The sequence below is a fragment of the Rhinopithecus bieti genome, unplaced genomic scaffold (genome assembly GCF_001698545.2).
Source record: "Rhinopithecus bieti isolate Rb0 unplaced genomic scaffold, ASM169854v2 scaffold_33326, whole genome shotgun sequence".
Taxonomy (NCBI): domain Eukaryota; kingdom Metazoa; phylum Chordata; class Mammalia; order Primates; family Cercopithecidae; genus Rhinopithecus; species Rhinopithecus bieti.
In genome coordinates, this window is record NW_016814921.1 from 782,797 (window position 1) to 809,132 (window position 26,336).

The following is a 26,336-nucleotide window of genomic DNA, read 5'->3' on the forward strand; positions in this document are numbered from 1 at the left end:
AAATATAAAATACATAATACATAATATATATTTTTATATATTTTATACATATATACAGTAGACATATATACACACTACAAGATGTTTTGGAAAAGATTAAAATGAATAAGATATACTTTCTGTCCTCCATACTTTTAAATTCTTACAATGTAGTTAAGGCACATGCAGCAAAATTACATTGAAATATGTGATAAGTACAATAAAACATAAAATTCCCATTGCTATTGAAATGTATAAAAGGAAGAGAATATTTTCAAATATGGGAGAGTACTGGGATCAGAGAAAACTTGATGGAGAGACAAACATTTAAACAAGCACTCAAAGGACGGGATAAATCTTTCTTAAACAAAAACTGGAAGATGTGGGCCAGAGAACATTCAGGCAGAGAGAATAATATAACATGAATCATGATGTTAAAGCACAGTATTCAGATTTGCCCAATTTAGCTAGAATACAGTTATATAAAAAAAAAGATGGAAAAATGTTAAATGCCAAGGAGTTTGATTTAGTGGGCTAGCCATTGAATATTTCTGAACAAGAAGGCAAATGGCGACATTATCAAAGGAACACTTTCAAAGATTAGAGAGCCAAAAAACCTAGGAAACCAGTTAGGAGGTAACTATGAAAGTGGTAATGTGTCTTAACTAAGATGATAGCACAATGTAAATTTTTATTATTTTGCTTGTTATAAAATTGGACAGGGTGAGCTACAGAGATACTTATTTAAGGGCTCTTAAAATGTTGAGAGAGGTAGAAATTGATTAAGGTTAGTAGATTGCCAGTCTCTCCTTACTGTTCTGTTTTCCTTCCCAAGCCTAGCCTTAGTTCTCATCTTAAGTTACCTTAGAAAGCACCAAGGCCTAGAGTCTGACAGAGAACTGGAAAAGTTAGAGAATTTTCAACTGAGGTCACAAATAAATATTTGTCAGGACTTTTGTTTTAAGTGACAACAACCCACTTAGACTAGATTAACCAAAAGGGGATACTTATTAAAAGGTTATTTTCAGACTACAGTTCAACTTAGGCATGGTTATTTCAGGGAAGAGAAGGAACCAGGTCGATTCAGGAGCCCTTAGGAACTACTAGAACCAAGATCCAAACTGTCACCAAGACTCTTTGTAGCTCGTCTTTGCTTCTTTGCTCCCCTCTTGGCTACTTTTTTTTCTTCATCTTCTAACTTATAACCTCTTTCTTACACATGGCAAGAAACATTGTGGAGTCTTGTTTCTCCACCCTCAGTCATTAGAGAAGGACCAACCTTTCCTCAAGTCCAGGCAAAATATCTTCTTTTTCCAACTTTGACCTTCACCTGGACAATTACATAATTAATTCTGTCTAATGAGCTAAGGTTATGGCAGTTCCTACTATAGCTATAGTATGGTGGATCAGCTTGGGGTCAGGGAGTGAACCTGTAGTTCATAGGGAAAAAAAAATAGGTGCTATACAGAGAAAACAGTAGATGCACACTGTACACATAGAGAAACCAATCCTGTAGTCTGATGTTTCTGACAAGTTTAGCAGTGAAAGACATTAGTTATTGTATGTGGCCATCATCCATTTGCTTTTTAAAGTTACTTCAATTTCTATACTCAGGACTTACCAAAAATGCAACTTCTTTATTTAAACAGAAAGCAGTAGTGCTGGAACCTGGACACTCAATGTATTGTGGAAAATGTGTGGGATTGATGTTCACATGGATCCTAACATTGGCAAAAGGCTTAATGCTTTAGGCAATACTCTTACAACACTGACAGGAGAGGAAGACATAGATGACATTGCTGACTTAAATTCAGTGAACATAGCTGACCTGTCAGATGAGGATGAAGTTGATACTATGTCTCCCACTATCCATACTGTAAGTAAACTCAGTGTTAGAATTTTTCAGGATTGGCTTTTACTCTGAGACAGGGATATTTTTTGTTGAGTGTTATTTAGTATATTATAGTTGCTATTTGTGGAGGAAGAGAAGGGGGTGGTGGTTCACTATGTCTACATTTCATAATATTGTCTTTTAATCGAGTTCTGTACTACATGTTGACTGTCATCCAACTTGTACTTTAACCTATAGGTAACATAATATTAAAAGTGAAGTGAGTAGGGAGTGGGGCAGGGTGGGGAATGGGAATAAATTGCTAACAGGTATGAGGTTTCTGACTGATGAAAATATTCCCAACTAAGATTTTAATGATGGTTGTACAACTTTGTGAATATACTAAATGGGTGAATTTTATGGTACGTGAGTTATATCTCAATAAAGATGTTCAAGATGAATTTCAAAGCAAAGTGCATACACAAAATGAAATGATACATTTTAAAAATAGTATTTTCATCTATACTATACATTCTGTAGTTTCAAGTTATTTCGTGGCAAAAGCAACTTATTCTTTGATTTCATTCTGGTATTAATTTTCAAAATTATTTTCAATATCTTTTAACTTTTGTACCATGAAATAGTTTTGTTCTTGGGAAGAAATTTTTTTAAATTTAATATTACTGTTTATTACTTAGAGCGCAGATGGAAGTTCAGTAAGTGGAGATGGCCACAAACTCACCTTTGGGCAGCGACTTGTAAATCACCTACTAGGCCTGACACCCCCAAATCAGCGCCATTCTGTTCCTGCAGAGTATCTGTGTGACCCAGAGATGTGGGGCTCCCCTCAGTCTAGCCAGTCCCATTTGAAAGCATGCAGAGCACACTCATGGGGAAACGTAGGTGGCAACTAAATAGATTCCTTATGAAATTGAAGGGATTTAAAAATCAATGGAGAATTCCAATCTTAATACAGATGGCTTTGATTCTTGCATGCTTTGATTTAAGGTGTTAATTTTGTGATAGTATAGATTTGCTTTGTGACTTGAGGGTGGTATTGACAGATACACTTTTGACTTTTCAGGAAGCCATAGATTATCGAAGACAGGCAGCATCTGCTAGCCAGCCAGGAGAACTTAGAGGAAGAAAAATTATGAAGCGTATAGTGGATATCAGAGAACTGAATGAACAGGCCAAAGTAATAGATGATCTGAAGTATGTATAATGATTTTTAATTTGATATAATGTTCCCTAATTTTAGAATCATAAGATGTTAAAAGTGGAAGAAACTGTATTTGGTCTAATACAAACTCTTTAGTTTATCTGTGATATCACCAGGGTCCAGAGTTGTTTAATAATTTGGCCAAGATCATACACTCATTAGTAATAAAGTTAGGCATGATGCCGGGTGTGGTGGCTGATGCCTGTAATCCCAGCACTTTGGGAGGCCAAGGCAGGTGGGTCATCTGAGGTGAGGAGTTCAAGACCAGCCTGGGTGACATTGTGAAACCCGTCTCTACTGAAAATACAAAAATTAGCTGGCTGTGGTGGTGCATGCCTGTAATCTCAGCTACTTGGGAGGCTGAGGCAGGAGAATCACTTGAGCCCGGGAGGAAGAGGTTGCAGTGAGCCGAGATTGCACCATTGCACTCCAGTCTGGGTGACAGAGTGAGACTCCATCTCCAAAAAAAAAAAGGCATGAAATCCTAGTGTCCTAGTGTTTTTCACAACTTATTTCTGAGTGCTTTATGACTGACTTTATATCACATATATGTATCTTTACATGGGTATTTACTCTTACATGTATCTTCACAGGCATATATAAATAAATGCATTAATCTTTATCTGTTGCCTGCTGGATATTACTATGTAACACTTCTTCTATTGCAGTAAATATTCTTCTTGCTAAACTTTGCAGTTTTATTTTCCCAAAAGGTAATGGTCATGCCTCATCTTTTCTAATCTGCATATACTTGTACTGGTGCTTTTTTTAAAAAAAACAATCAAGGACCTTACACAAATATACGCATTTTGTACAGCAAAAGGTATTGTCCGAAACTTGTCTGTAAGTTATCATGCAGTGATTCACATTTTCCTGTTGACTTACATTACAATGTGAGTTTTATTCTCAGGGGAAAAAATGACTTGAAGCAAAATATACCCTTCCTCCAAAATCTTACCCGAGGCTTATATTATATGTAGAATTTTACATTCAGACATTCTTTTGCAGAGCGAGTCTATGGTTTTCATGCGATTGCCAAAGAGACTCTTGATGCAGCAATGGATAAGATACATTTCCTCAAACATTGGAAAGAGGTGTTTTTTGTTTTCTTAACAGTTCGCCAAATATGAGTGTTAAACTTATTGAGGGTTTTGGCTTGTCTGTAATCATCTTTGGTATTCTGACAAGTGAAAGAATTAAAAAGGAGCAAGTAAAAATCAATCTTACTTTGTTATTTCTTTACAATAATTGCCATATTTGTTTTGCATCCAGAAAATTAGGTGCAAGTGAAGGAACTATAAACCAGGAAATTCAACGTTACCAACAGTTAGAATCTGTGGCTGTGAATGACATTAGAAGAGATGTTCGTAAAAAATTACGGAGGTCCAGTATGCGGGTGAGTTCTTTTTTCTTTCAATGCTGATGACAAAACCACCTGATTTTTTCCTATCATATCTACTGCATACCAGGTACCATCTAAAGCACTTTACATTTAATAACCCATTAAATCCTAACAACAACCTTAGGAGGTAGCTTGTGTTATTTTCCTGTTTTAAAGATGAAGAAACTGAGACACAGGTCAAGTAATTTGACCGAAGTTATACAGCCAGTAATCCTGGAGAAGACAAGAGTCAAACCTAGGTTGTAGGACTCTATAGTCTATGCCCTTAGACACTGTGTTTTGTCTGTCTTTCATGAAATCACTCTTCTTTTTAGTCTCTAATGTGAACTCTGCAAAAAATGTGAAAACTTTTACGATGTCTGTTCTTCACCTATCCCATTCTTCCAGGTCAGAGTTTACCTGTCAGCTACTGGCATTGTAATGCACTTTATAATCTTTATTTTTTGCAGGTTTAGTTGGTCCCATTAGAGTTGAATCTAGTAGTAGAAAGCTTTTTTAAAAAAAACCGTTTTGCCCTTTTGTTGCTTCATTTTTAAAATTAAAGATAACTTGTTAAGAGTTATTGATTCACAAGTGTACCCACCTGGGCCTGGTGCTTTTTGTTGTGTAAAGTTATTAATCCAGTCTTTTAATAAATGCAGGCCTATTTGGATTGTCTCTTTCCTCTCTCCATTTTAGAAAATTGTATGTTTCAAGGAATCGGTCTGTTTCATCTAGGTAGGTGATCAAATCTGTGGGCACAGATTTGTTCTCTGTATTCCTGTATTCTTTAAATAACCGTAGGGTCTGTTTTGTATACCCTCCTTTATTGCTGATGTTAGTAATTTGTGTCTTTTTTTCTTAACTGTCCTGGCTAGAGGCTTATCAATTTTATTGATCTTTTCAAAGAACCAGCTTTGGTTTTGTTGATTTTTCTCTATTGATTTCCTGTTTGTTTTATTTCTGCTCTAATTTTTATTATCACTTTTCTTCCGCTTAATTCAGATTTAATTTGCCCTTTTTTTCTAGTTTTCTAAGGTAGAAGCTTAGATAATTAATTTTTGATCTTTTCTGATATACGCATTCCGTTCTATAAATTGTCCTCTAAGCACTGCTTTTGCTGCATCCCACTACTTTTGATGTGTGTTTTCATTTTCTTTTATGTTTTAAAATTTCTCTTCAGATTTTTTCTTCAACTCATATTCAGGTATCTTTCTGTCGTTGATTTCTGGTTAAATTCCACTGTGGTCTAAGAGCAGACATTTTATGATTTATAATTTTGTTTTGTTTTGTTTTTGAGACAGAGTCTCGCTCTGTTGCCCAGACTGGAGTACAGTGGTGCGATATCAGTGTACTGCAACCTCCACCTCCTGGGTTCAAGAAGTTCTTTCCCTCAGCCTCCCAAGTAGCTGGGATTACAGGCCCCTGCCACCATGCCTGGTTAATTTTTGTATTTTTAGTAGAGACGAGGTTTCATCATCTTGGCCAGACTGGTCTTGAATGCCTTGTGATCCACCCGCCTTCGCCTTCCAAAGTGCTGGGATTACAGGCATAAGCTACTGTGCCCGGCCTTGATTTATAACTTTAAAAAATGTGTAAAGGTATGCTTTTTGGTTCAGAATGTGGTCTCTCTCGGTGAAAGTCCCATGTGAGCTTGAGAAGAATGTGTATTCTGATGTTGTTAGATGAAGTTGTCTGTAGGTATTGATTATATCCAATTGACTGATGATGTTGAGTTCAACTATGTCCTTATTGATTTTTTTGTGTGCTACATATGTCCATTTCTGATAAAGGGTTATTGAAGTCTCAAACTGTAATAGTGGATTCATCTGTTTCTCCTTGCATTTCTCTTAGTTTGGGCCTCACATAATTTGACACTCAGTTGTTTTGTTTTTAAGAAATAGGGTTTCATTCTGTTGCACAGGCTGGAGTGCAGTGGGGCAATCATAGCTCACTACAACCTCAAATTCCCGGGCTCAAGCAATCCTCCTGCCTCAGCCTCTCAAGTAGCTGGGACCACAGCACATGACACCATGACTGGCGGGATTTTAAAACATTTTTTGTAGAGACAGGGTCTTGCTGTGTTGCCCAGGCTGGTCTCAAACTCCTGGCCTCAGGCAATCCTCCTGCTTTCGACTCTCAAAGTGCTAGGATTACAGGTGTGAGCCACCATGCTCAGCCCACTCTGTTGTTAGGCATGTATACATTAGGGATTGTTATTTGTTCTTGAAGACTAAACCCCTTTATCATTTCATAATGCTTTTCTTTTTCTTTATACCTGATAATTTTTTTTGCTTTGAAATCTGCTTTGTCTGAAATTAATATAGCTATCCCTGCTTTCTTTTAATTAGTGATAGCATGGTATATTTTTCTCAGTCCATATACTTTTAATCTATGTGTCTTTAAATACATATGCTTAAATATGTATATACAAGTGGGTTGCTTGTAGCAACACATTGTCAGATCTTATTTTTTAATCCACTCTGACAGTCTCTGTCTTTTAAGATCATTTTACACCACTGACATTTAAAGTGATTAATGATAGCTTTGAATTAATATCTACTGTATTTGTTACTATTTTCTGCTTTTTGCCTTTTCTCTTTGTTCCTGTCTTTGTCTTCCGGTTGTTCTGCCTTTTGTGATTTTAATTGAGGCATTTATATAATCCCATTTTCTCTTTTTTCCTAGCATATCAGTTACACTTCTTCTTTTTATGGTATCTTCAACTTATGACAAGTTTATCCAGCTTTAACCCCATCATAAGTTGAGGACTGTACTGAATGTTACCTCTTTTGTGCCATCATAAAGTCAAAAAATCATAAGTCAAACTATTATGAGTCAAGGACCATCTGTACATGTATAATTAATCCAAGTCTACTTTCAATTAACACTATAGCACTTTATGGGCAGTGTGAGTACCTTAAAACAAAATCATAATCCCTCCCTCCTGTCTCTTGTATCATTACTGTCATTCATTTCTCTTACATTTAAGCATATATAAGCATATGCATAAATGTGTGTACACATATATACACACACATATATACACGTGCACACACATTTGTATATACACGTGCACATATACATGTGATACATATAGTCAAATACATTATTGGTATTAAATGTGTGCACATGTATATGTGTGTGTATATATACAGTCAAATACATTATTGGTATTATTTTGAACAAACTCATCTGTTAGGTCGATTATGAATAAGATACAGGTTTTACCTTCATTTCTTCTTTAATGCTCTTACTTTTATTAAGAGATCTATATCATTTTCCTTCTCTTCATAAAACTTCTTTTAACGTTTGCAAGGTAGGTCTGCTGGCAACAAATTCCCTCAATTTTTGTGTCTGAGAAAGTCTTCACTTTTGAAGAATAATTTTGCAAGGGGTATGATTCTAGGTTGTTGGTTTTTTTTTTTTTCCTCTCAAGACTTTAAATATTTTACTCCGCTGCCTTCTACCTGGCATAGTTTCTGAGGAAAGAGTCAGGCTTTTTCCATTATCTTTTTTTTTTTTTTTTTTTTTGTTAGTTTGATAATGATATAACTACATGTTTTTTTTTTTTTTTTTTTCCGGCATGTATCCTGCTTGGTGTTCTTTGAGCTTCCTATATCTGGGGTTTGGCATCTGACAGTAATTTGAGAAAACTCTCAGTCATTATTGGTTCAGATATTTCTTCTGTTCCTTTCTCTTTTTCTTCTCTTTCTGGTATTCCACTACACATACTTATACATTTTGTAGTTGTCCCACAGTCCTTGGATATACTGTTATTTTTTTTTTCAGTCTCTGTTCTGCTTTTCACTTTTTGCAGTTCCTATTGATATATCCTCAAGTTCAAATATTCTTTACTCAGCCGTGTCCAGTCTACTAATAAGTTCATCAAAATAATTCATTTCTGTCACAGTGTTTTTGATTGCTAGCATTTCCTTCTGGTTCTTAGAATTATCATCTTTCAACTTACAGTATCCAGCTGGTCTTGCATGCTGTCCACTTTATCTGTTAGAGCCCTTAGCATAGTAATCATAGTTGGTTTAAATTTCTACTCTGATAATTCCAACATCCCTTCTATGAGGTTCTGATGCTTGTTCTGTCTCTTTAGATTGTGTTTTTTGCTGTTTGATATCGCTTGTAATTTTTTCTTGATAGCCAGACATGATTTACCAAGTAAAAAGAGCTGCTGTAAAGAAGCTTTAGTGAGGTAATGTTAAGGTGTCAGGGTAAGAGAAGCATTTTATCATCTTTTAATGAGCCTATGCCTCTGGATTGTGAACTCCATGTTTGTCAGTTTTTTCCTCCCAACTTAGGTGGACCAGTATGGATAGAACTGACTGTATTGGTATTGTATTTCCCTTCCCCAGGTCAGTTATGCTCTGATAATATTCCCACTGGTTAAGCTCTGGTTAGCTAATTTCTCCTAAGGACATTTTTTCTTATTCAGAAAAAGAAAGTACTCTTGGTGTTTTTTCAAAATGGTTCCTTTTCCTTTCCCCCTGTTGGAAGCCTAGGGGACTTTTCTCCTGAGGGAATTTTTTTTCACCTGACATTTACTGTGGGAACCTGGTGGAACTACTGAAAGGTGATCTCACAATATTCGGGGGCACCGGTGACTGGCGGCACCGGTGACTGGGTATCCCTAGAGTTTTTAACTCTCAGACTTGTCTGCACTGAACCCTCTAGCAATTCTTTAATTACAGTTCAGGTTTTCCTACCCCAGTTTTTGTTCCTGCAGCAGTTTTTACTTGTGCATCTCTGTACTAGTAAGCTGTTAACTCACTGTACTTACTGGTCTCTTTCTCCAATGTGAGGGGCAGAAGTTGTTCGGATTCCTCGTCCCCCTTCTCACAGCTCCAAGAACAGCTGTTGATTCTTAAGTTTGTTCAGCTTTTTACTTGTTGTTAGGATGGAATGGTGACTTCCAAACTCCTTACATGTGAAACTGAAAACAAAGTCTGAAAACGACTTAAAAAGAAAAAAAGATTAATGGGTTTTAAAATTTTAAAACCAACAGAGAACTGTTTTTTTTTTTTTTTTTTTTTTTACCAGGATGAGATTTTGGGTGGTACCCCAACACATGAAAACATATTAAATCAGAGCTGCAGTTGTCAGAGGAAAGGGGAAAGTTTGTTGCAGGGTTCCAGGAGCTATTGGCTTGACCTGCCATTCCTTGATCACTTCTAAACTCCCAGAGAATATAGTTTGAATACTGCTCTCCAATTTATTTGTCACTAGTCTCTGATAGTAATAATGGATAGTGAGATCTGTAACATATAATTTTATATTTAAAATTTTTGCTGTCTACACAACAGTCATACAATATAATTAAAATATTGCTTGTGTCCTGTTACAGGTCATATTTGGTAACTGACTGTCAAAAATAAAACTAGATAGAATTACAGAAGGTGTTAGAACATCTGCATTCTTAACACATCTCATTCCACATATTCCCCTCAATTCCCATTACCCATCTTAGACTCCAAACTTCCACTGTATTAGAATTTTTTAACTATCTAGCATCATCACTAGTTTCTAGAAGAGGGACTTAGAGACAGGGAAAGTGTTAAGTCATTAACACTCTTACTTTCCTTTGTTGTAATGAAGAGTCCTACAAAAGGGATGCCCTTGGAGAAAAGATCTTTTTTCCCCACTGCCCCGAACCTAGCTTTCTCCCCAAACCTTTCTCAGTTTCTTTCTCCATTCTTTCTTTTAAAATCATTTCCTTTCTTCTCACCATGTTTCTGCACCCTCATCCCTGGCCCCAAACTTTTGTCTTTTCTTCTTTTCTCTCAGGTCAGCTGGTGGCTCATGTTTTCATTGCGCCTCCTAATTGGTGTTAGAACCAAAGAATAGCGGATTCCTCCTCTATTTTGACTTACATTAAGTGACATTAAAGTCCCCTGGGGAAAACAAGCTAACTTATTTAATAGTACAATATTTTATTTGAAGTCAAATATTACAGCAATAAATAATCACCTATAGTCACCTTTTTTCTCTCCCATTTCGTTAGGCTGCTTCCCTAAAGGATAAGTGGGGTTTGAGTTACAAACCAAGTTATAGTCGATCAAAAACCATTTCTGCTTCTGGAAGACCACCTCTTAAACGAATGGAAAGGGCAAGGTAATATATATTTCAGCCATTGAAACAAGTAATAAAATTGTTGACTCTTTTACCAAGGTCAGCTACTTTTTTATGTTCTAATTATAAAATTAAGATAACAAAAATTAATTTTATTAGTAAAATGCATTAATAGTGGATACTATCAAACTCAGAATTTTATTTAAGGAATCTCTCATCACATTTATAACCACAATGTGGGGTGTGCTTTTTAGTAATGAAATACGCTATTTAGACAAGTTTCTTTTTTATTTACATAAAACTGTGGTTTAGAAGGATAGGCAAGTTTTCTGTGTAAACTTATAGATTATCCAAAGAAATTAAAAGGTGCATACTAGTAGCTACTGCTCTAAATTTGTCAGTTTAGAAAAGGTATAGTCACACAGACATTTAGCATATGAAAAAATGGAAAATTTACATTTTATTGAAGTGAAATACAGTTTTAATAGTAAATCAGCACTATAAAGTAAGAAGTGTAAATTCTTTTTATATGATTTAGTTTTAGAAAAATCTTGAATTAACCAAAATATTGAGTCTCTTTTATGGGATGCTAAACGTTAAGAGAAAGTTCAATCCTTTGATTAGGTAAATACTTACAAATAAAATGTTATTGCCATTAATCAGACCTTTATAAAGTCCAGGAATATTTTTTTAATGAGAATATTAGTGTTTTATAACTTTGTATTTACTTGCAGTTCTCGAGTAGGAGAAACTGAAGAGCTCCCAGAAATCCGTGTGGATGCAGCATCTCCTGGACCTAGAGTAACTTTTAATATCCAGGATACAGTAAGAGATATATAATTTGTTAGAAATGCACATTGCTAAGTAGTTTTTACAAATTATAAAATTATGGTATTATACTATTTCAAAATACTGATTTCTGACAGTCAAAGTATGGATTGTGATGATTGAACTGTTTGCATATTACCAAGTAGTGGGCACTGCCCTCATAACATTATCTGAGAGCCATGAAGCAGGTGTTAGTATTTTACGTTTTACAATAAAGGCTCCACAACTGCTTTCTCTTAAGTAGAAAGGTTTTTGTTGAATAAATTTTCTTTCAAGTGAGAATCCATATTAAACTACATCTTACACAAATGTAAATGTGGAATATTGATATTCATTTATGTATTTTATTTATAGATAGAGAGCAGAAATTAGAGGGAAGATCAGCTTCAAAGTTGTATTCTAATTTCATAGTATATTAAACATTATATTAAAATGTTTATTTTGTTTTTTGTATATTTACTTTTAAGTCATTATTTTTCATGAGTTTTTTTGTTTTGTTTTGTTTTACTTTTCTTATTATTTTAATTAAGTCGAAAATACAGTATGGGGAAGTACACCACAATCCAGCTGTCCTGGGGAAGGGTATTTTCAGGTACTTACTAAGAACAATATAAATTTTGCTTTAAAACTAATCAACCACACTGAAAATCTGCTTTCAAAATAATCTTCCTCTCATTTCAAACTAAACTTAGACCTCAGAAATATTTTACATAGTGATTTAAGACTGAATTTTTTTCATCATGTACATCTCATAACCTCTTGCATGCATTTATCTTAGTTTTACTTCTGTGTAGTTTAATACTATTAAAAACTAAAAGACTAAATCAGCTAATCAAATCAACCGAATCATAAATAAAAAACTACAATCTGTTATTTTCTAATCCCTAAGTGAAGCAGTTTTTCCTTATATTCAACTACAAAATGAATTTTTTCATAAACAAAGATCAGTTAATTAGTTCAAACAAGAATTAAATTTAATTCATAACAAACATTAATAATTGAGCATTCTTTTGAGTCACTGGTGTAAAAGAACATTTATAAAACTATCCATTTTTTAAATTACTCTTGTTCAAAACAATGTAGAAGAATGAATATCTAGATCTTTTTTGTCAAGGTACATTTAAAAATTAGCACTTACCCAAATATATTTTGTTTCCCTTTTGTCACTCTCTTCAAGCTTGAGTCTCAACATGTATCTCATAGTTATACTGAATTTAGTCAAACTAGATTTTTTTAAGAACTGTTTAATTGTAATAGAGTGAGCTTGACAAACATGTTCTTTTTTTATGAAGAAAACTTGGAAAGAAATAATTTACATGAATAGAATGGATTCTGCTAACCAGGTGATTCTCAAAGGGATTAATATTTGAAGTGATTCAATTCAAGTCCCATTTTTAATTAGCCATGTACTGCTTGTAAAAAAAAGGTATATAAAAAAATCATAATAGCTATGAGATTAAATATTAGATTTTTCTAATCATAAATTAGAAAATAGATAATTAAGGAATGGTTAAATATAAAATAAATATGAAACAAAGAAATATTTATTTACTGTCTCTTACCAAAGTTTTAAAAATTGGCTGTTCTAACAATCTGATTTATTTATTTATTTTTTATTTTTTATTTTTTATTTTTTATTTTTATTTTTTTTTGAGATGGAGTCTCGCTCTGTCGCCCAGGCTGGAGTGCAGTGGCCAACTCTCGGCTCACTGCAAGCTCCACCTCCCGGGTTTACACCATTCTCCTGCCTCAGCCTCCCGAGTAGCTGGGACTACAGGCGCCCGCCACCTCGCCCGGCTAATTTTTTGTATTTTTTAGTAGAGACGGGGTTTCACTGTGTTAGCCAGGATGGTCTCGATCTCCTGACCTTGTGATCCGCCCGCCTCGGCCTCCCAAAGTGCTGGGATTACAGGCTTGAGCCACCGCGCCCAGCCTGATTTATTTGTTAACTCAATAACATGTATACTATATAAAATGAAGAACACGTGGATTTGAAATTTTCAATGTAGGACTTAACTGTGTATCGAATAGCAGCATCCAGTAGTTTTAATAATAAATTGCACATAAATTACTTTGCGCATTAAGCTTTATAAAGGCTTATTATTGCCTTTATAATAAGAGTCAAGTAACTCTGTGACTCTGTGAAGTTGGGCATCAAAATTAGGTCATGGGGGTGTTTTGTTTTTGTTTTGTTTTGTTTTGTTTTGTTTGACCTATTTAAATGGTCTCCTGGTGAAATCCTGAGTTAGTGACATGGTGTTTATACAAACTATAGTCATCTCTCAATATCTGTGGGGGATTGGTTCTAGGACCCCCATGCATACCAATATCCACAAATACTCGAGTCCCTTTTATAAAATGGTGCAGTATTTGCACATAACCTACGTACATCCTCCTATAAACATTAAATCATCTCTAGATTACTTATAATGCGTAGTACACATTAAATGCTATTGTAAATAGTTGTTAAATATTTTGTGTATTATTTTTTATTGTACTATTTTTATTTTTCCTCCAATATTTTCCATCTACACTGGATTGAATCTGTAGGTGTTTACAGAGAGCCAACTGTATTTACCTTAAAATACAGCATTCTTCAGTTTGACTGATACATGTTTTATTACTCGGCTATTTGCACATTTTTCTTTAACTCATGTGGGGCTCATTTTAAAAGATGTATCCACAAAAGCATCTACTTGCATGATGAGAAAATAATAAACTTTGTACTGACACTGCATGCTCTTCTATCACTAATTGCTCTTGCCATTCTGATTTACAGTTAATCATGTTTCTTTTGCTTCCACATGTTTAACTTCTGCTTTAAAAAATTACAATGTTTACTTACTGATACAGTAATATATGTTAATATAAAGTAAAATCTCATTCTGATTTTTAGTATGTTAGTAGTATAACTTTCTGTGGTTGGCCCTTTTGCTTCCTTCCTTGGGGTACCATTTCATATGTTCATGAATCTGACCTTTCTTTCATTTCAAAGTGAAGAAATTGAACTCTGAGATGATTTTTAAATGTTTACATTTATATATTTTTTATTTTTTTAATTGAAGTATGAATCTGATTCATGTTTTTTGTTTTTACAATCAGTTTCCAGAGGAGACAGAACTGGACCTTTTGTCAGTAACCATTGAAGGTCCATCCCATTATTCATCAAATAGTGAAGGATCATGTTCCGTGTTCAGTTCTCCCAAAACTCCAGGAGGCTTTTCACCAGGCATTCCTTTCCAAACTGAAGAGGGCCGACGGGATGACAGTTTGTCTTCTACCAGTGAAGATTCCGAGAAGGATGAAAAAGATGAAGACCATGAGAGGGAAAGGTTTTATATTTACAGGAAACCCTCGTGAGTAACCTTGTTTTAAGATCCTAATGTAGTATTTCAGAATCTAGAAATGACCACAAAATGTTACATATAACTCAACTTTTACAAAAAATAATTTTTAGTGTGCCACGCTTGAGTGAGAGTGACTCATTAAAATAAAATTTATTTTAATAAAATTTATCACATGGTTTATTGTGATGTAGCTCCATATAGCATTATTTTAAAATTTAAGTGTTTTCAAGTCATCTAAGTTTAATCATCTAAAATAAAATGGAAATAAAGATGTGGTTATGAGTAAATTAAAGGAGAGGGCTGTATTCCTGTGGCATTAAAGTAACAGATTGTAGCAAGGAGATACGTAATAGTGAAGGCTAGTTAAGAAAAGTAGTAAAGGGAAGTGGTTAGCAATAGATGAAAGACTTAAGCAAATTCTTAGAAGAAATAAGATGAAATGGTGTTAATGAAATAAATGACATATGTGAAATTTTGCTCTGAATATGCCCTCAAGAGGAGCCGCAAGGATCTTTGGAACTGATTTATTTAAACCACCCTCAAGTGAGGTTGTGACAGTAATAGTAAGAGCTTCTAATAATGGTAATAAATAATGAGAAATTGCCTTAGCACAAGAGTGTAACCAAAAGTTGATCTATAAGAAACTGTCTCTATCTTCAGTCTTCTGCATTTTGAGCTTTAGGGATTCTTTCCTCCCTTTCCTAGACTGAAGCCACTGACTCCTAAATCCCATACATCAGCATATTTGGTTTTACTCCTTCATTTTTCTGGAGTACATTCTCAAATAACTTTCTATGAAAAGTTATTATTGCAGATCTACTTCATTTTCTTCATGTCTAAAGTAGCTTTACTGCTTTTGTGTTTATTATTGGGTTGGGAAAAGAATTCTAGTCTAATATTTATTTCTTCTCCTAAGTAAGAAAACTGCTCTGTTATCTTCCAGCATCCATATTCAGCATATGCTGGTTATCTTTTTCAATTCTGTCAATGTGACCTAAGATTTTTTTGATATTTTATAAAATATCTGTTTTCTTCCAAGAAATTCTTAGAATCTTGTCATTATATTTAATTTCATGGTGGTCCAGGTTTGAGTCTTTTCTAACAATTTTTCTAGGTATTTTGGTATTTCTTAAAACATAATATAAATTTTGTCATAGGAAATATTACTTTATAGTTGTGTGGATAAATTCTTCCCTTTTTTTTTTTGTTTTGTCTTAACAGTAATCAGACATTTGCCTTCTTGAACAGATGATCTATATCTCCTTACTTTTTATGTTTTACATTGCCTTTTTGAAAACTATTTTGTCAGTTTTATTGAGATATAATTTACATTAGTGTAACCATATTTTCCAGATATACAATTGGATAAGTTCTTTAAATATTTTATTTTGGTAAGATCACTTAGCATGAGATCTACCCTCTTAACACCTTTTTAAGTGTGCAATACAATATCGTTATCTTTAGGCACAATCTCTAGAACTTATTAATCTTGCATAACTGAAACTTTATACATGATTGATTAGCAACTGCCAACCTCCCCCCGGCCCCCAACCCCTGACAACCACCATTCTATTCTCTACTTATATGAATTGGGCAATTTTAGATACCTCATGTAAGTGGACTCCTGCAGTATTTGTCCTTCTGTATCTGGCTTATTTCATGTAGCATAATGTCCTCAAGTTCATACGTGTTGTCACATAGTGCAGCATTTCCTTCTTTTTTTTTAAGGCTGATAATATTCCATTGTATGTATGCACCACATTTTTAAATTCATTTGTCTGTCAATGGACATTTTAGGTTGTTTCTACATCTTGGCTATTGTGAAAAATGCTGCAGTGAACATGGGAGTGCTAATATCTCTTTGAGATCCCGATTTCAATTCTTTTGGATATATACCCAGAAATGGGATCTCTGGATCATGTTGTAGTTCTACTGTAATCTGTTGAGGAATCTCCATACTGTTTTCCCTAGCCCTAGCAGCTGCACTATTTTGCATTCCTACCAAAATGTCCAAGGATTGTTTTCTCCATGTCCTTGCCAACACTTATTTTTTGTTTTTATTTAAATAATAGTCATCTTAACAGGTATGAAGTCATAATCTCATTGTGGTTTTGATTTGCATTTCCTTGATGACAGTAATATTAAGCACCTTTTCATATACCCGTTGGCTGATTCTTTGCAGAAATGTCTACTTAAGTTCTTAGCCAGTTTTTAAAATTGGATTTTTTTTGCTTTCTGAATGCTAGGATTTTCTTACATACTTTGGGAATTACCCCCTTGTCAGATATATGGTTACAAATATTTTCCCCCATTCCATGGGTTGCCTTTTCACCCTATTGATTGTTTCCATTGCTTTGCAGAAGCTCTTTTAGTTTGATGTCCCATTTGTCTGTTTTTACTTTTGTTGTCTGTGCTTTTGGTGTCAGGAAATCATTGCCAAGACCAGTGTTATGAAGCCTTTTCCCTATATTTTCTTCTAAGAGTTTAACAGTTTCAGGTGTTATGTTAAGTCTTTAATCCATTTTGAGTTGATATTTTTGTATGGTATAACGTAAGGGTTCAATTTCATTTTTTTGATGTAGATACCCAGTTTTTCCAGCACCATTTGTTAAAGAGCTTATGGCATTATTTTTCTTTCCTTGTTCTGTCTTTAATAAAATCTGGAAAGTAACATTTAAATGTTATAATTTGAGAAAATGAAATATTTTCCAACACACACAGTATAGTTTGTATACTGATATTTAGACTCCTTAAAAGTGGTGATTATGTCTGTGTCCTCATCACCTAGCACATAGCCTGGCATATAATGGTTATTCAGTACATAATAGCTGAGTAAAATGACTCCATTAAACTCACTCAAGTTAATTTATAAAATAGTAAAATTTATTTACAGACTATTGCTCACATAACATGTTTAATAGTTTGTTAAAAAGAACTCATTTTACTACAATGTAATGATCAGTTGTTCTTTCTGTAGACACACATCTCGTAAAAAAGCAACAGGCTTTGCTGCTGTTCATCAGCTATTTACAGAACGCTGGCCAACAACACCAGTCAATAGAAGTCTTAGTGGCACGGCTACAGAGAGAAATATTGACTTTGAACTTGATATACGGGTTGAAATTGATAGTGGGAAATGTGTACTCCACCCAACCACCCTTCTACAAGAACATGATGATATAAGTTTGAGAAGGTAAGAAATTGATTAAAAAAGGATACATGTAACTTTATCTTTTAGAAATACTATTCATATATCACTGAATTATAACAAACTTCTCCATCCCAAAATGCAGATTTGAAGTGTAAATGTAATTATAGTTATAATGGTCAAGTGGTTATTTCTTACACAATTTCTTATAAACAAGTGCATAATATTTTCTGGCAACTAGAAATTGATGTCTGATTTAGAGTCTGGCAAATTTTTTAATTAAAATAGTTATATCTTTGGAATTCTTTTAACATACATGAATTTCTCAGTGTCCCTGTATTATACATATTTCAGTTTTAAAGAACAACATAGTGCTCAGAAGTATCTTGGTTATTGAGAGTTTTGATGAGTTCATAAAGAAACAAGAAAGACTGGGAGACAGTTACGCAGACCTCGGTAGACTGAAATTGTGTTCAGGATATAACTGCAGCTTTACTATTTGTTTACATCACTAACTAAATGATGATATAAACAGGATTAACATATTTTTTCTTTAATTTTTTTCTTTTCTAATCTAAAATGAACTGTAAAAAAAAAAATAGTTATAATTGAGTGGATGGGTGGACATGTAGATAAAAGAATGCTGACCATTATTGAAACTGGGTAGTGGAAACATGGAGGATCATTAATGATACTATTCTGATTACTTTTATATGTTCAAAATTTCCATAATAAAATATTTGCTTTTATAAAATAAGAGAAAATAAAAGGTACTATAAACAGTTAAAATCTCTTACAAATGAAGTAGTGATGGCAAAAGAATGACTATTAGTTTATTTTGATTGAACCATAACCCATAATAAATTGCTAATATTTAGCTGTATTTTTACCTATATAAAGGGCAGTTTCATTTGGTTCAACCTAGTATGTTCAAATGAAAGTCACAACCTTAGGAAAGAAAGGTAACTGCCCTGTATAGTTATGGAACAACATTTACATCCTTCATGCAAGGCATTAACCAGTCTCAGTAGAGATACTGATGAACTTTAGTTTTTTTCAGCTTCCTAAAGGAAGGATTATATTCCATTTACTGTAAAATAAAAGTTAGCTTTTAAACAACAAAAAAGAGATAAATGTGTCATTTTTTAGAACGATAAGAACATTTTTCTGTTCACAGGAGTTATGATCGAAGTTCCAGGAGCTTAGATCAAGATTCACCTTCAAAAAAGAAGAAGTTTCAAACTAATTATGCTTCTACCACCCATTTAATGACCGGCAAGAAAGTGCCATCATCTCTACAGACAAAGCCTAGTGACCTAGAAACAACAGTATTTTACATTCCTGGAGTTGATGTAAAGGTAAAAACCTAATTGACTAGGGTAAGGGATTAGACTATTGGTAGCAATGTTTATTTTCCATCATATATGTTCATCTTTTTCTCATTATATTAAAATGAGACTTAGTAACTTTTTTGTCTAATATGGCCATATTCTGGACAGAGGAACATCAAAACTGCAGGTTCCCACTTCATTTATATAGCATTTTCCATGGAAGTTTGATGGAAAGAAGTTCAGTTTTTTAATAAATTGATATTCATAACAAACTTGCTAAACCTCGCCTAGTGCAACTTCATTAAACAATTTTTTAGATTCTAGAATTATAGAATCATAGACTATTCAATTTGAAAGGACATTAAAGATTATCTGAAACTACCTTTTTATTTTAAAAAATGAATAAAAGCAAAGAAACTTGCCAGGATCACAAAGCTAACTTTTAAAAGTTAAAAGTCTTCTGACTTCCAGTGTTCTTTTCTACATTTTTCTATATTTCTTGATTTTCCTCATCTTCATAATTTTAATTTTAAAAGTTTATTTATTTCAATACAGTTGCATTACAATTCCAAGACGCTAAAGACTGAATCACCTAATGCCTCCAGGGGATCTTCCTTGCCAAGAACACTCTCCAAAGAGTCCAAGCTGTATGGTATGAAAGATAGTGCAACATCTCCTCCTTCTCCTCCTTTACCTTGCACTGTCCAGAGCAAGACTAACACCTTACTTCCTCCCCAGCCCCCACCTATTCCCGCAGGTATTTAAGGAGTATATAGTCTATTTTTTGTCACTTTAAAAATTTTTAGTTATTACCTACTTGCTCTTTTGAGACTTTCCAATGCACATGTTTAAGAAAAAAGGACATACACTTGTCAATAATGACTATACAGACTTCATATATGGAAGTGTGGGCCAACCATTTTCACCTGTTTTTGAAATTGACATTACTTTAGAATATCTGTTATAAAATAAACAATATACCAAATAGTTTACTTACTTAAATTTTTCGGTCTGTACATATAAAAAGAGTAGTTTTATGTAGCTCAAATTTGGGAGCTAATGATCAGATGGAAATATCAAACGTGAGAGTACATTGGGCTTAAACATTTATTACTTCTCTGTTGTATAACACATTACCCAGAATTTATGACTTATAACCTCAACCACAGGTTCTGTTGATCAGAAATGTAGGCACAGTTTGGCTCAGTGGATCTAACTCATGGTCTTTTACAAGATTGTAGTCATGACATTGGCTAGGGCTAGAGTCATCTGAATACCTGATTGGGGCTGAAAAATCTGCCTCCATCATGTCTCAGTCATGTGACTGGCTAATTGGTACTTCAGTTCCTCTCATGTGGGCTTCTCTAATGGGCTTCTTGAGTGTTCTCCAAAAGAGACCTGTGTGAGTAAAACCTTGTGGTAGAAGGTCAGTATGGAAGTAAACTACACAAGGGTATGAATACCAGGAGGCAAGGATCATTGAAAGTCATCTTGGGATCTGGCTACCATAGCACATGAATGATACCATACATACATGGCAAGATTTCCAAAAAATATCAGACTAGACAAGAATTATTTGAAAAAGTTTCATTTGGGAGACAAAACCTGGATATATAAACCTTTTAAAATGGTAATTATGCTGAGAATGCCTAATACCACTTTTCAGTTAACAAGGCACACCTGTGTCCATTAAGTGCATGGCAGATATTAACACCTTTTATAAATGAGGAAAGTTAAGGCTCATAAAAGTTGGATGTCTTTTCTAGATTTGAACAACTAATAAATGTTAAGAGTTGGAAACCTTAGCCAAAGCTAGCTAAGTCTTAGATGTTTTACTCATTCTCCTGAAGCAGATATATTTAGTTAGGTAAAAGGAAAGAGAAATGGCATCCCATATAGGGAAGCATTATAAATATGTACAAGCTAAGCCTAGGAAAGCCTGAGAACAGTGACATTTTTCTTCACTTGCCACTAAATATTGTTAAAGTTCTCTATATCTTCTTCAGTGGACAAAATGACTAATGCTAATGAGAGACTAAGCAAAATATAAAGCTGAAAAACTGGACCAAAACTTGTGACGTACAGCAAGTAGGGATAACCACCTTATTATATGTCATTAATTGCCTCTGTATTCTAACATTAACATATCATTCCTATCAACCTGCTACTTTTATTATTTTCTTGTAAGGCCTTAAATGGGAGGTACTTCACCTGATTAAACTTTAATATAATTCAAATTTCTGTTTAATTGGAACTTTTTATAAAATCCATTAAATGGAATTTCTAAATGTTCTAGCCAAAGGAAAAGGAAGTGGAGGAGTAAAAACAGCCAAGTTATATGCCTGGGTAGCACTTCAGTCATTGCCAGAAGAAATGGTTATCAGTCCCTGCCTATTAGACTTTCTGGAAAAAGCTCTGGAAACTATCCCAATTACACCAATTGAAAGGAATTACACAGGTAAGCATCCTTCTTATATACCTGCCCATCACATATATTTTGGGATCTTATTATATAGAAGGTTTTCTTAATGCTATTATACATTATTACATAATATATGCAATTATAAATATTAAAGAATTATAAACTGTAAAAGAACTTGAGAGATCATCTAATTGTCATTTACAAATGAAGAAACTAAGTCCTGGTAAGGTTACATAACTTTCCCATGGCCCCAGCTAGTTAATGACAAAATTAACATTTAGGTTCTACATCCTTAGTGTGTCCCTTGGACTGGAATCTCTTTGAGGGCAAGGATATAATCACTAGTTTCTTTGTACAGTGTTTGGTATAGCAGCAGGAAAATCTGAGTTTGGGGGAATGAGCAAGAGGTGTGAACAGGGAAAAACATATAGAATGAAGGCTACAGAAGCAAATGTTTCTGGGTGTTCATACCTCTCATCTCACCTGTATATACAATAAGGATATTTTAATAAATAGTTTGCCTTTGATCTAATAATAAAACTTAACCAGATATTTTAAACAGCTGTCAGCTCACAAGATGAAGATATGGGACATTTTGAAATACCAGATCCTATGGAAGAATCAACAACATCACTAGTGTCATCTTCAACATCTGCTTACTCTTCCTTCCCTGTAGATGTTGTGGTTTATGTACGAGTTCAGGTGACATACTTCATTTCTTTCTTTTTGTTTTAAAGAGGAATGTTTTTCTTAAGTTTATTTGAACACTTCAACATTATTACTGTTTAAAAGTTTTCTTAACCTCGGGTTCATGAACCTTTAGTACGTTTATGATGGCTTGGAGGTTGCTTGAGTATCTGTGAAGTATGTGTGAAATGTTATATATATACAGATGCTCAAGTTATGATGCTGTTAAGTTCTGATTAACGCATCACAAACTGAATAGTATAAGTCAGTAATACATTTAATACACTTAACTTACTGAACATCATAGCTTGAACTAGCTTACCTTAAATGTGCTCAGAACACATTACTCTTCAGGTGGGTAAAGTCGTCTAACACAAAGCCTTTTTTATAATACAGTCTTGAATATCTCATGTAATGTATTGAATGTTTACTGAAAGTGAAATGCAGAATGGTTGTGTGGGTCCTCAAAATACAGGTTCTACTGAATGTGTATCACTTTTGCCCATCATAAAGTAGAAAAGTCCTAAATTGTAGATCATCTATATTCACTTTTCTACCAAGAAGTTTCATAGATCTTTGGGTTTTCAAAAATTAAAACTCATACTTCTGTGGCAAAAATAAAAATATTTAAGTTAAAACCCTTTTTTAAGCATTTTATGCCTTTATTTTGGCACCTTANTCTTCTGACTTCCAGTGTTCTTTTCTACATTTTCTATATTTCTTGATTTTCCTCATCTTCATAATTTTAATTTTAAAAGTTTATTTATTTCAATACAGTTGCATTACAATTCCAAGACGCTAAAGACTGAATCACCTAATGCCTCCAGGGGATCTTCCTTGCCAAGAACACTCTCCAAAGAGTCCAAGCTGTATGGTATGAAAGATAGTGCAACATCTCCTCCTTCTCCTCCTTTACCTTGCACTGTCCAGAGCAAGACTAACACCTTACTTCCTCCCCAGCCCCACCTATTCCCGCAGGTATTTAAGGAGTATATAGTCTATTTTTTGTCACTTTAAAATTTTAGTTATTACCTACTTGCTCTTTTGAGACTTTCCAATGCACATGTTTAAGAAAAAAGGACATACACTTGTCAATAATGACTATACAGACTTCATATATGGAAGTGTGGGCCAACCATTTTCACCTGTTTTGAAATTGACATTACTTTAGAATATCTGTTATAAAATAAACAATATACCAAATAGTTTACTTACTTAAATTTTCGGTCTGTACATATAAAAGAGTAGTTTTATGTAGCTCAAATTTGGGAGCTAATGATCAGATGGAAATATCAAACGTGAGAGTACATTGGGCTTAAACATTTATTACTTCTCTGTTGTATAACACATTACCCAGAATTTATGACTTATAACCTCAACCACAGGTTCTGTTGATCAGAAATGTAGGCACAGTTTGGCTCAGTGGATCTAACTCATGGTCTTTTACAAGATTGTAGTCATGACATTGGCTAGGGCTAGAGTCATCTGAATACCTGATTGGGGCTGAAAATCTGCCTCCATCATGTCTCAGTCATGTGACTGGCTAATTGGTACTTCAGTTCCTCTCATGTGGGCTTCTCTAATGGGCTTCTTGAGTGTTCTCCAAAAGAGACCTGTGTGAGTAAAACCTTGTGGTAGAAGGTCAGTATGGAAGTAAACTACACAAGGGTATGAATACCAGGAGGCAAGGATCATTGAAAGTCATCTTGGGATCTGGCTACCATAGCACATGAATGATACCATACATACATGGCAAGATTTCCAAAAAATATCAGACTAGACAAGAATTATTTGAAAAGTTTCATTTGGGAGACAAAACCTGGATATATAAACCTTTTAAAATGGTAATTATGCTGAGAATGCCTAATACCACTTTTCAGTTAACAAGGCACACCTGTGTCCATTAAGTGCATGGCAGATATTAACACCTTTTATAAATGAGGAAAGTTAAGGCTCATAAAAGTTGGATGTCTTTTCTAGATTTGAACAACTAATAAATGTTAAGAGTTGGAAACCTTAGCCAAAGCTAGCTAAGTCTTAGATGTTTTACTCATTCTCCTGAAGCAGATATATTTAGTTAGGTAAAAGGAAAGAGAAATGGCATCCCATATAGGGAAGCATTATAAATATGTACAAGCTAAGCCTAGGAAAGCCTGAGAACAGTGACATTTTCTTCACTTGCCACTAAATATTGTTAAAGTTCTCTATATCTTCTTCAGTGGACAAAATGACTAATGCTAATGAGAGACTAAGCAAAATATAAAGCTGAAAACTGGACCAAAACTTGTGACGTACAGCAAGTAGGGATAACCACCTTATTATATGTCATTAATTGCCTCTGTATTCTAACATTAACATATCATTCCTATCAACCTGCTACTTTTATTATTTTCTTGTAAGGCCTTAAATGGGAGGTACTTCACCTGATTAAACTTTAATATAATTCAAATTTCTGTTTAATTGGAACTTTTATAAAATCCATTAAATGGAATTTCTAAATGTTCTAGCCAAAGGAAAAGGAAGTGGAGGAGTAAAACAGCCAAGTTATATGCCTGGGTAGCACTTCAGTCATTGCCAGAAGAAATGGTTATCAGTCCCTGCCTATTAGACTTTCTGGAAAAGCTCTGGAAACTATCCCAATTACACCAATTGAAAGGAATTACACAGGTAAGCATCCTTCTTATATACCTGCCCATCACATATATTTTGGGATCTTATTATATAGAAGGTTTTCTTAATGCTATTATACATTATTACATAATATATGCAATTATAAATATTAAAGAATTATAAACTGTAAAAGAACTTGAGAGATCATCTAATTGTCATTTACAAATGAAGAAACTAAGTCCTGGTAAGGTTACATAACTTTCCCATGGCCCCAGCTAGTTAATGACAAAATTAACATTTAGGTTCTACATCCTTAGTGTGTCCCTTGGACTGGAATCTCTTTGAGGGCAAGGATATAATCACTAGTTTCTTTGTACAGTGTTTGGTATAGCAGCAGGAAAATCTGAGTTTGGGGAATGAGCAAGAGGTGTGAACAGGGAAAACATATAGAATGAAGGCTACAGAAGCAAATGTTTCTGGGTGTTCATACCTCTCATCTCACCTGTATATACAATAAGGATATTTTAATAAATAGTTTGCCTTTGATCTAATAATAAAACTTAACCAGATATTTTAAACAGCTGTCAGCTCACAAGATGAAGATATGGGACATTTTGAAATACCAGATCCTATGGAAGAATCAACAACATCACTAGTGTCATCTTCAACATCTGCTTACTCTTCCTTCCCTGTAGATGTTGTGGTTTATGTACGAGTTCAGGTGACATACTTCATTTCTTTCTTTTGTTTTAAAGAGGAATGTTTTCTTAAGTTTATTTGAACACTTCAACATTATTACTGTTTAAAAGTTTTCTTAACCTCGGGTTCATGAACCTTTAGTACGTTTATGATGGCTTGGAGGTTGCTTGAGTATCTGTGAAGTATGTGTGAAATGTTATATATATACAGATGCTCAAGTTATGATGCTGTTAAGTTCTGATTAACGCATCACAAACTGAATAGTATAAGTCAGTAATACATTTAATACACTTAACTTACTGAACATCATAGCTTGAACTAGCTTACCTTAAATGTGCTCAGAACACATTACTCTTCAGGTGGGTAAAGTCGTCTAACACAAAGCCTTTTTTATAATACAGTCTTGAATATCTCATGTAATGTATTGAATGTTTACTGAAAGTGAAATGCAGAATGGTTGTGTGGGTCCTCAAAATACAGGTTCTACTGAATGTGTATCACTTTTGCCCATCATAAAGTAGAAAAGTCCTAAATTGTAGATCATCTATATTCACTTTTCTACCAAGAAGTTTCATAGATCTTTGGGTTTTCAAAATTAAAACTCATACTTCTGTGGCAAAATAAAATATTTAAGTTAAAACCCTTTTTTAAGCATTTTATGCCTTTATTTTGGCACCTTAATTTCTTGCCATTATAGTTCTTTCTGGGCAGATACAAAGTGTAATTGAGATGTAAAGTCACAATAGTACTTTTGTTAAAATTTTGCTAAG

The 26,336-nt window shown here is 34.0% G+C and overlaps 1 protein-coding gene across 1 annotated transcript in view; it reads left to right on the plus strand.

Moving 5' to 3' along the window:
- Positions 1-26,336, plus strand: part of BLTP1 (bridge-like lipid transfer protein family member 1) — a 233,207-nt gene that overhangs the window by 181,864 nt on the left and 25,007 nt on the right. Inside the window, 11 exon segments of the mRNA XM_017852605.1 lie at positions 1,629-1,855; positions 2,895-3,025; positions 4,305-4,428; positions 10,427-10,536; positions 11,229-11,319; positions 14,425-14,678; positions 17,647-17,862; positions 18,995-19,175; positions 19,704-19,905; positions 21,445-21,606; positions 22,133-22,272. Coding sequence (XP_017708094.1) covers positions 1,629-1,855; positions 2,895-3,025; positions 4,305-4,428; positions 10,427-10,536; positions 11,229-11,319; positions 14,425-14,678; positions 17,647-17,862; positions 18,995-19,175; positions 19,704-19,905; positions 21,445-21,606; positions 22,133-22,272 — 1,838 coding nt within the window.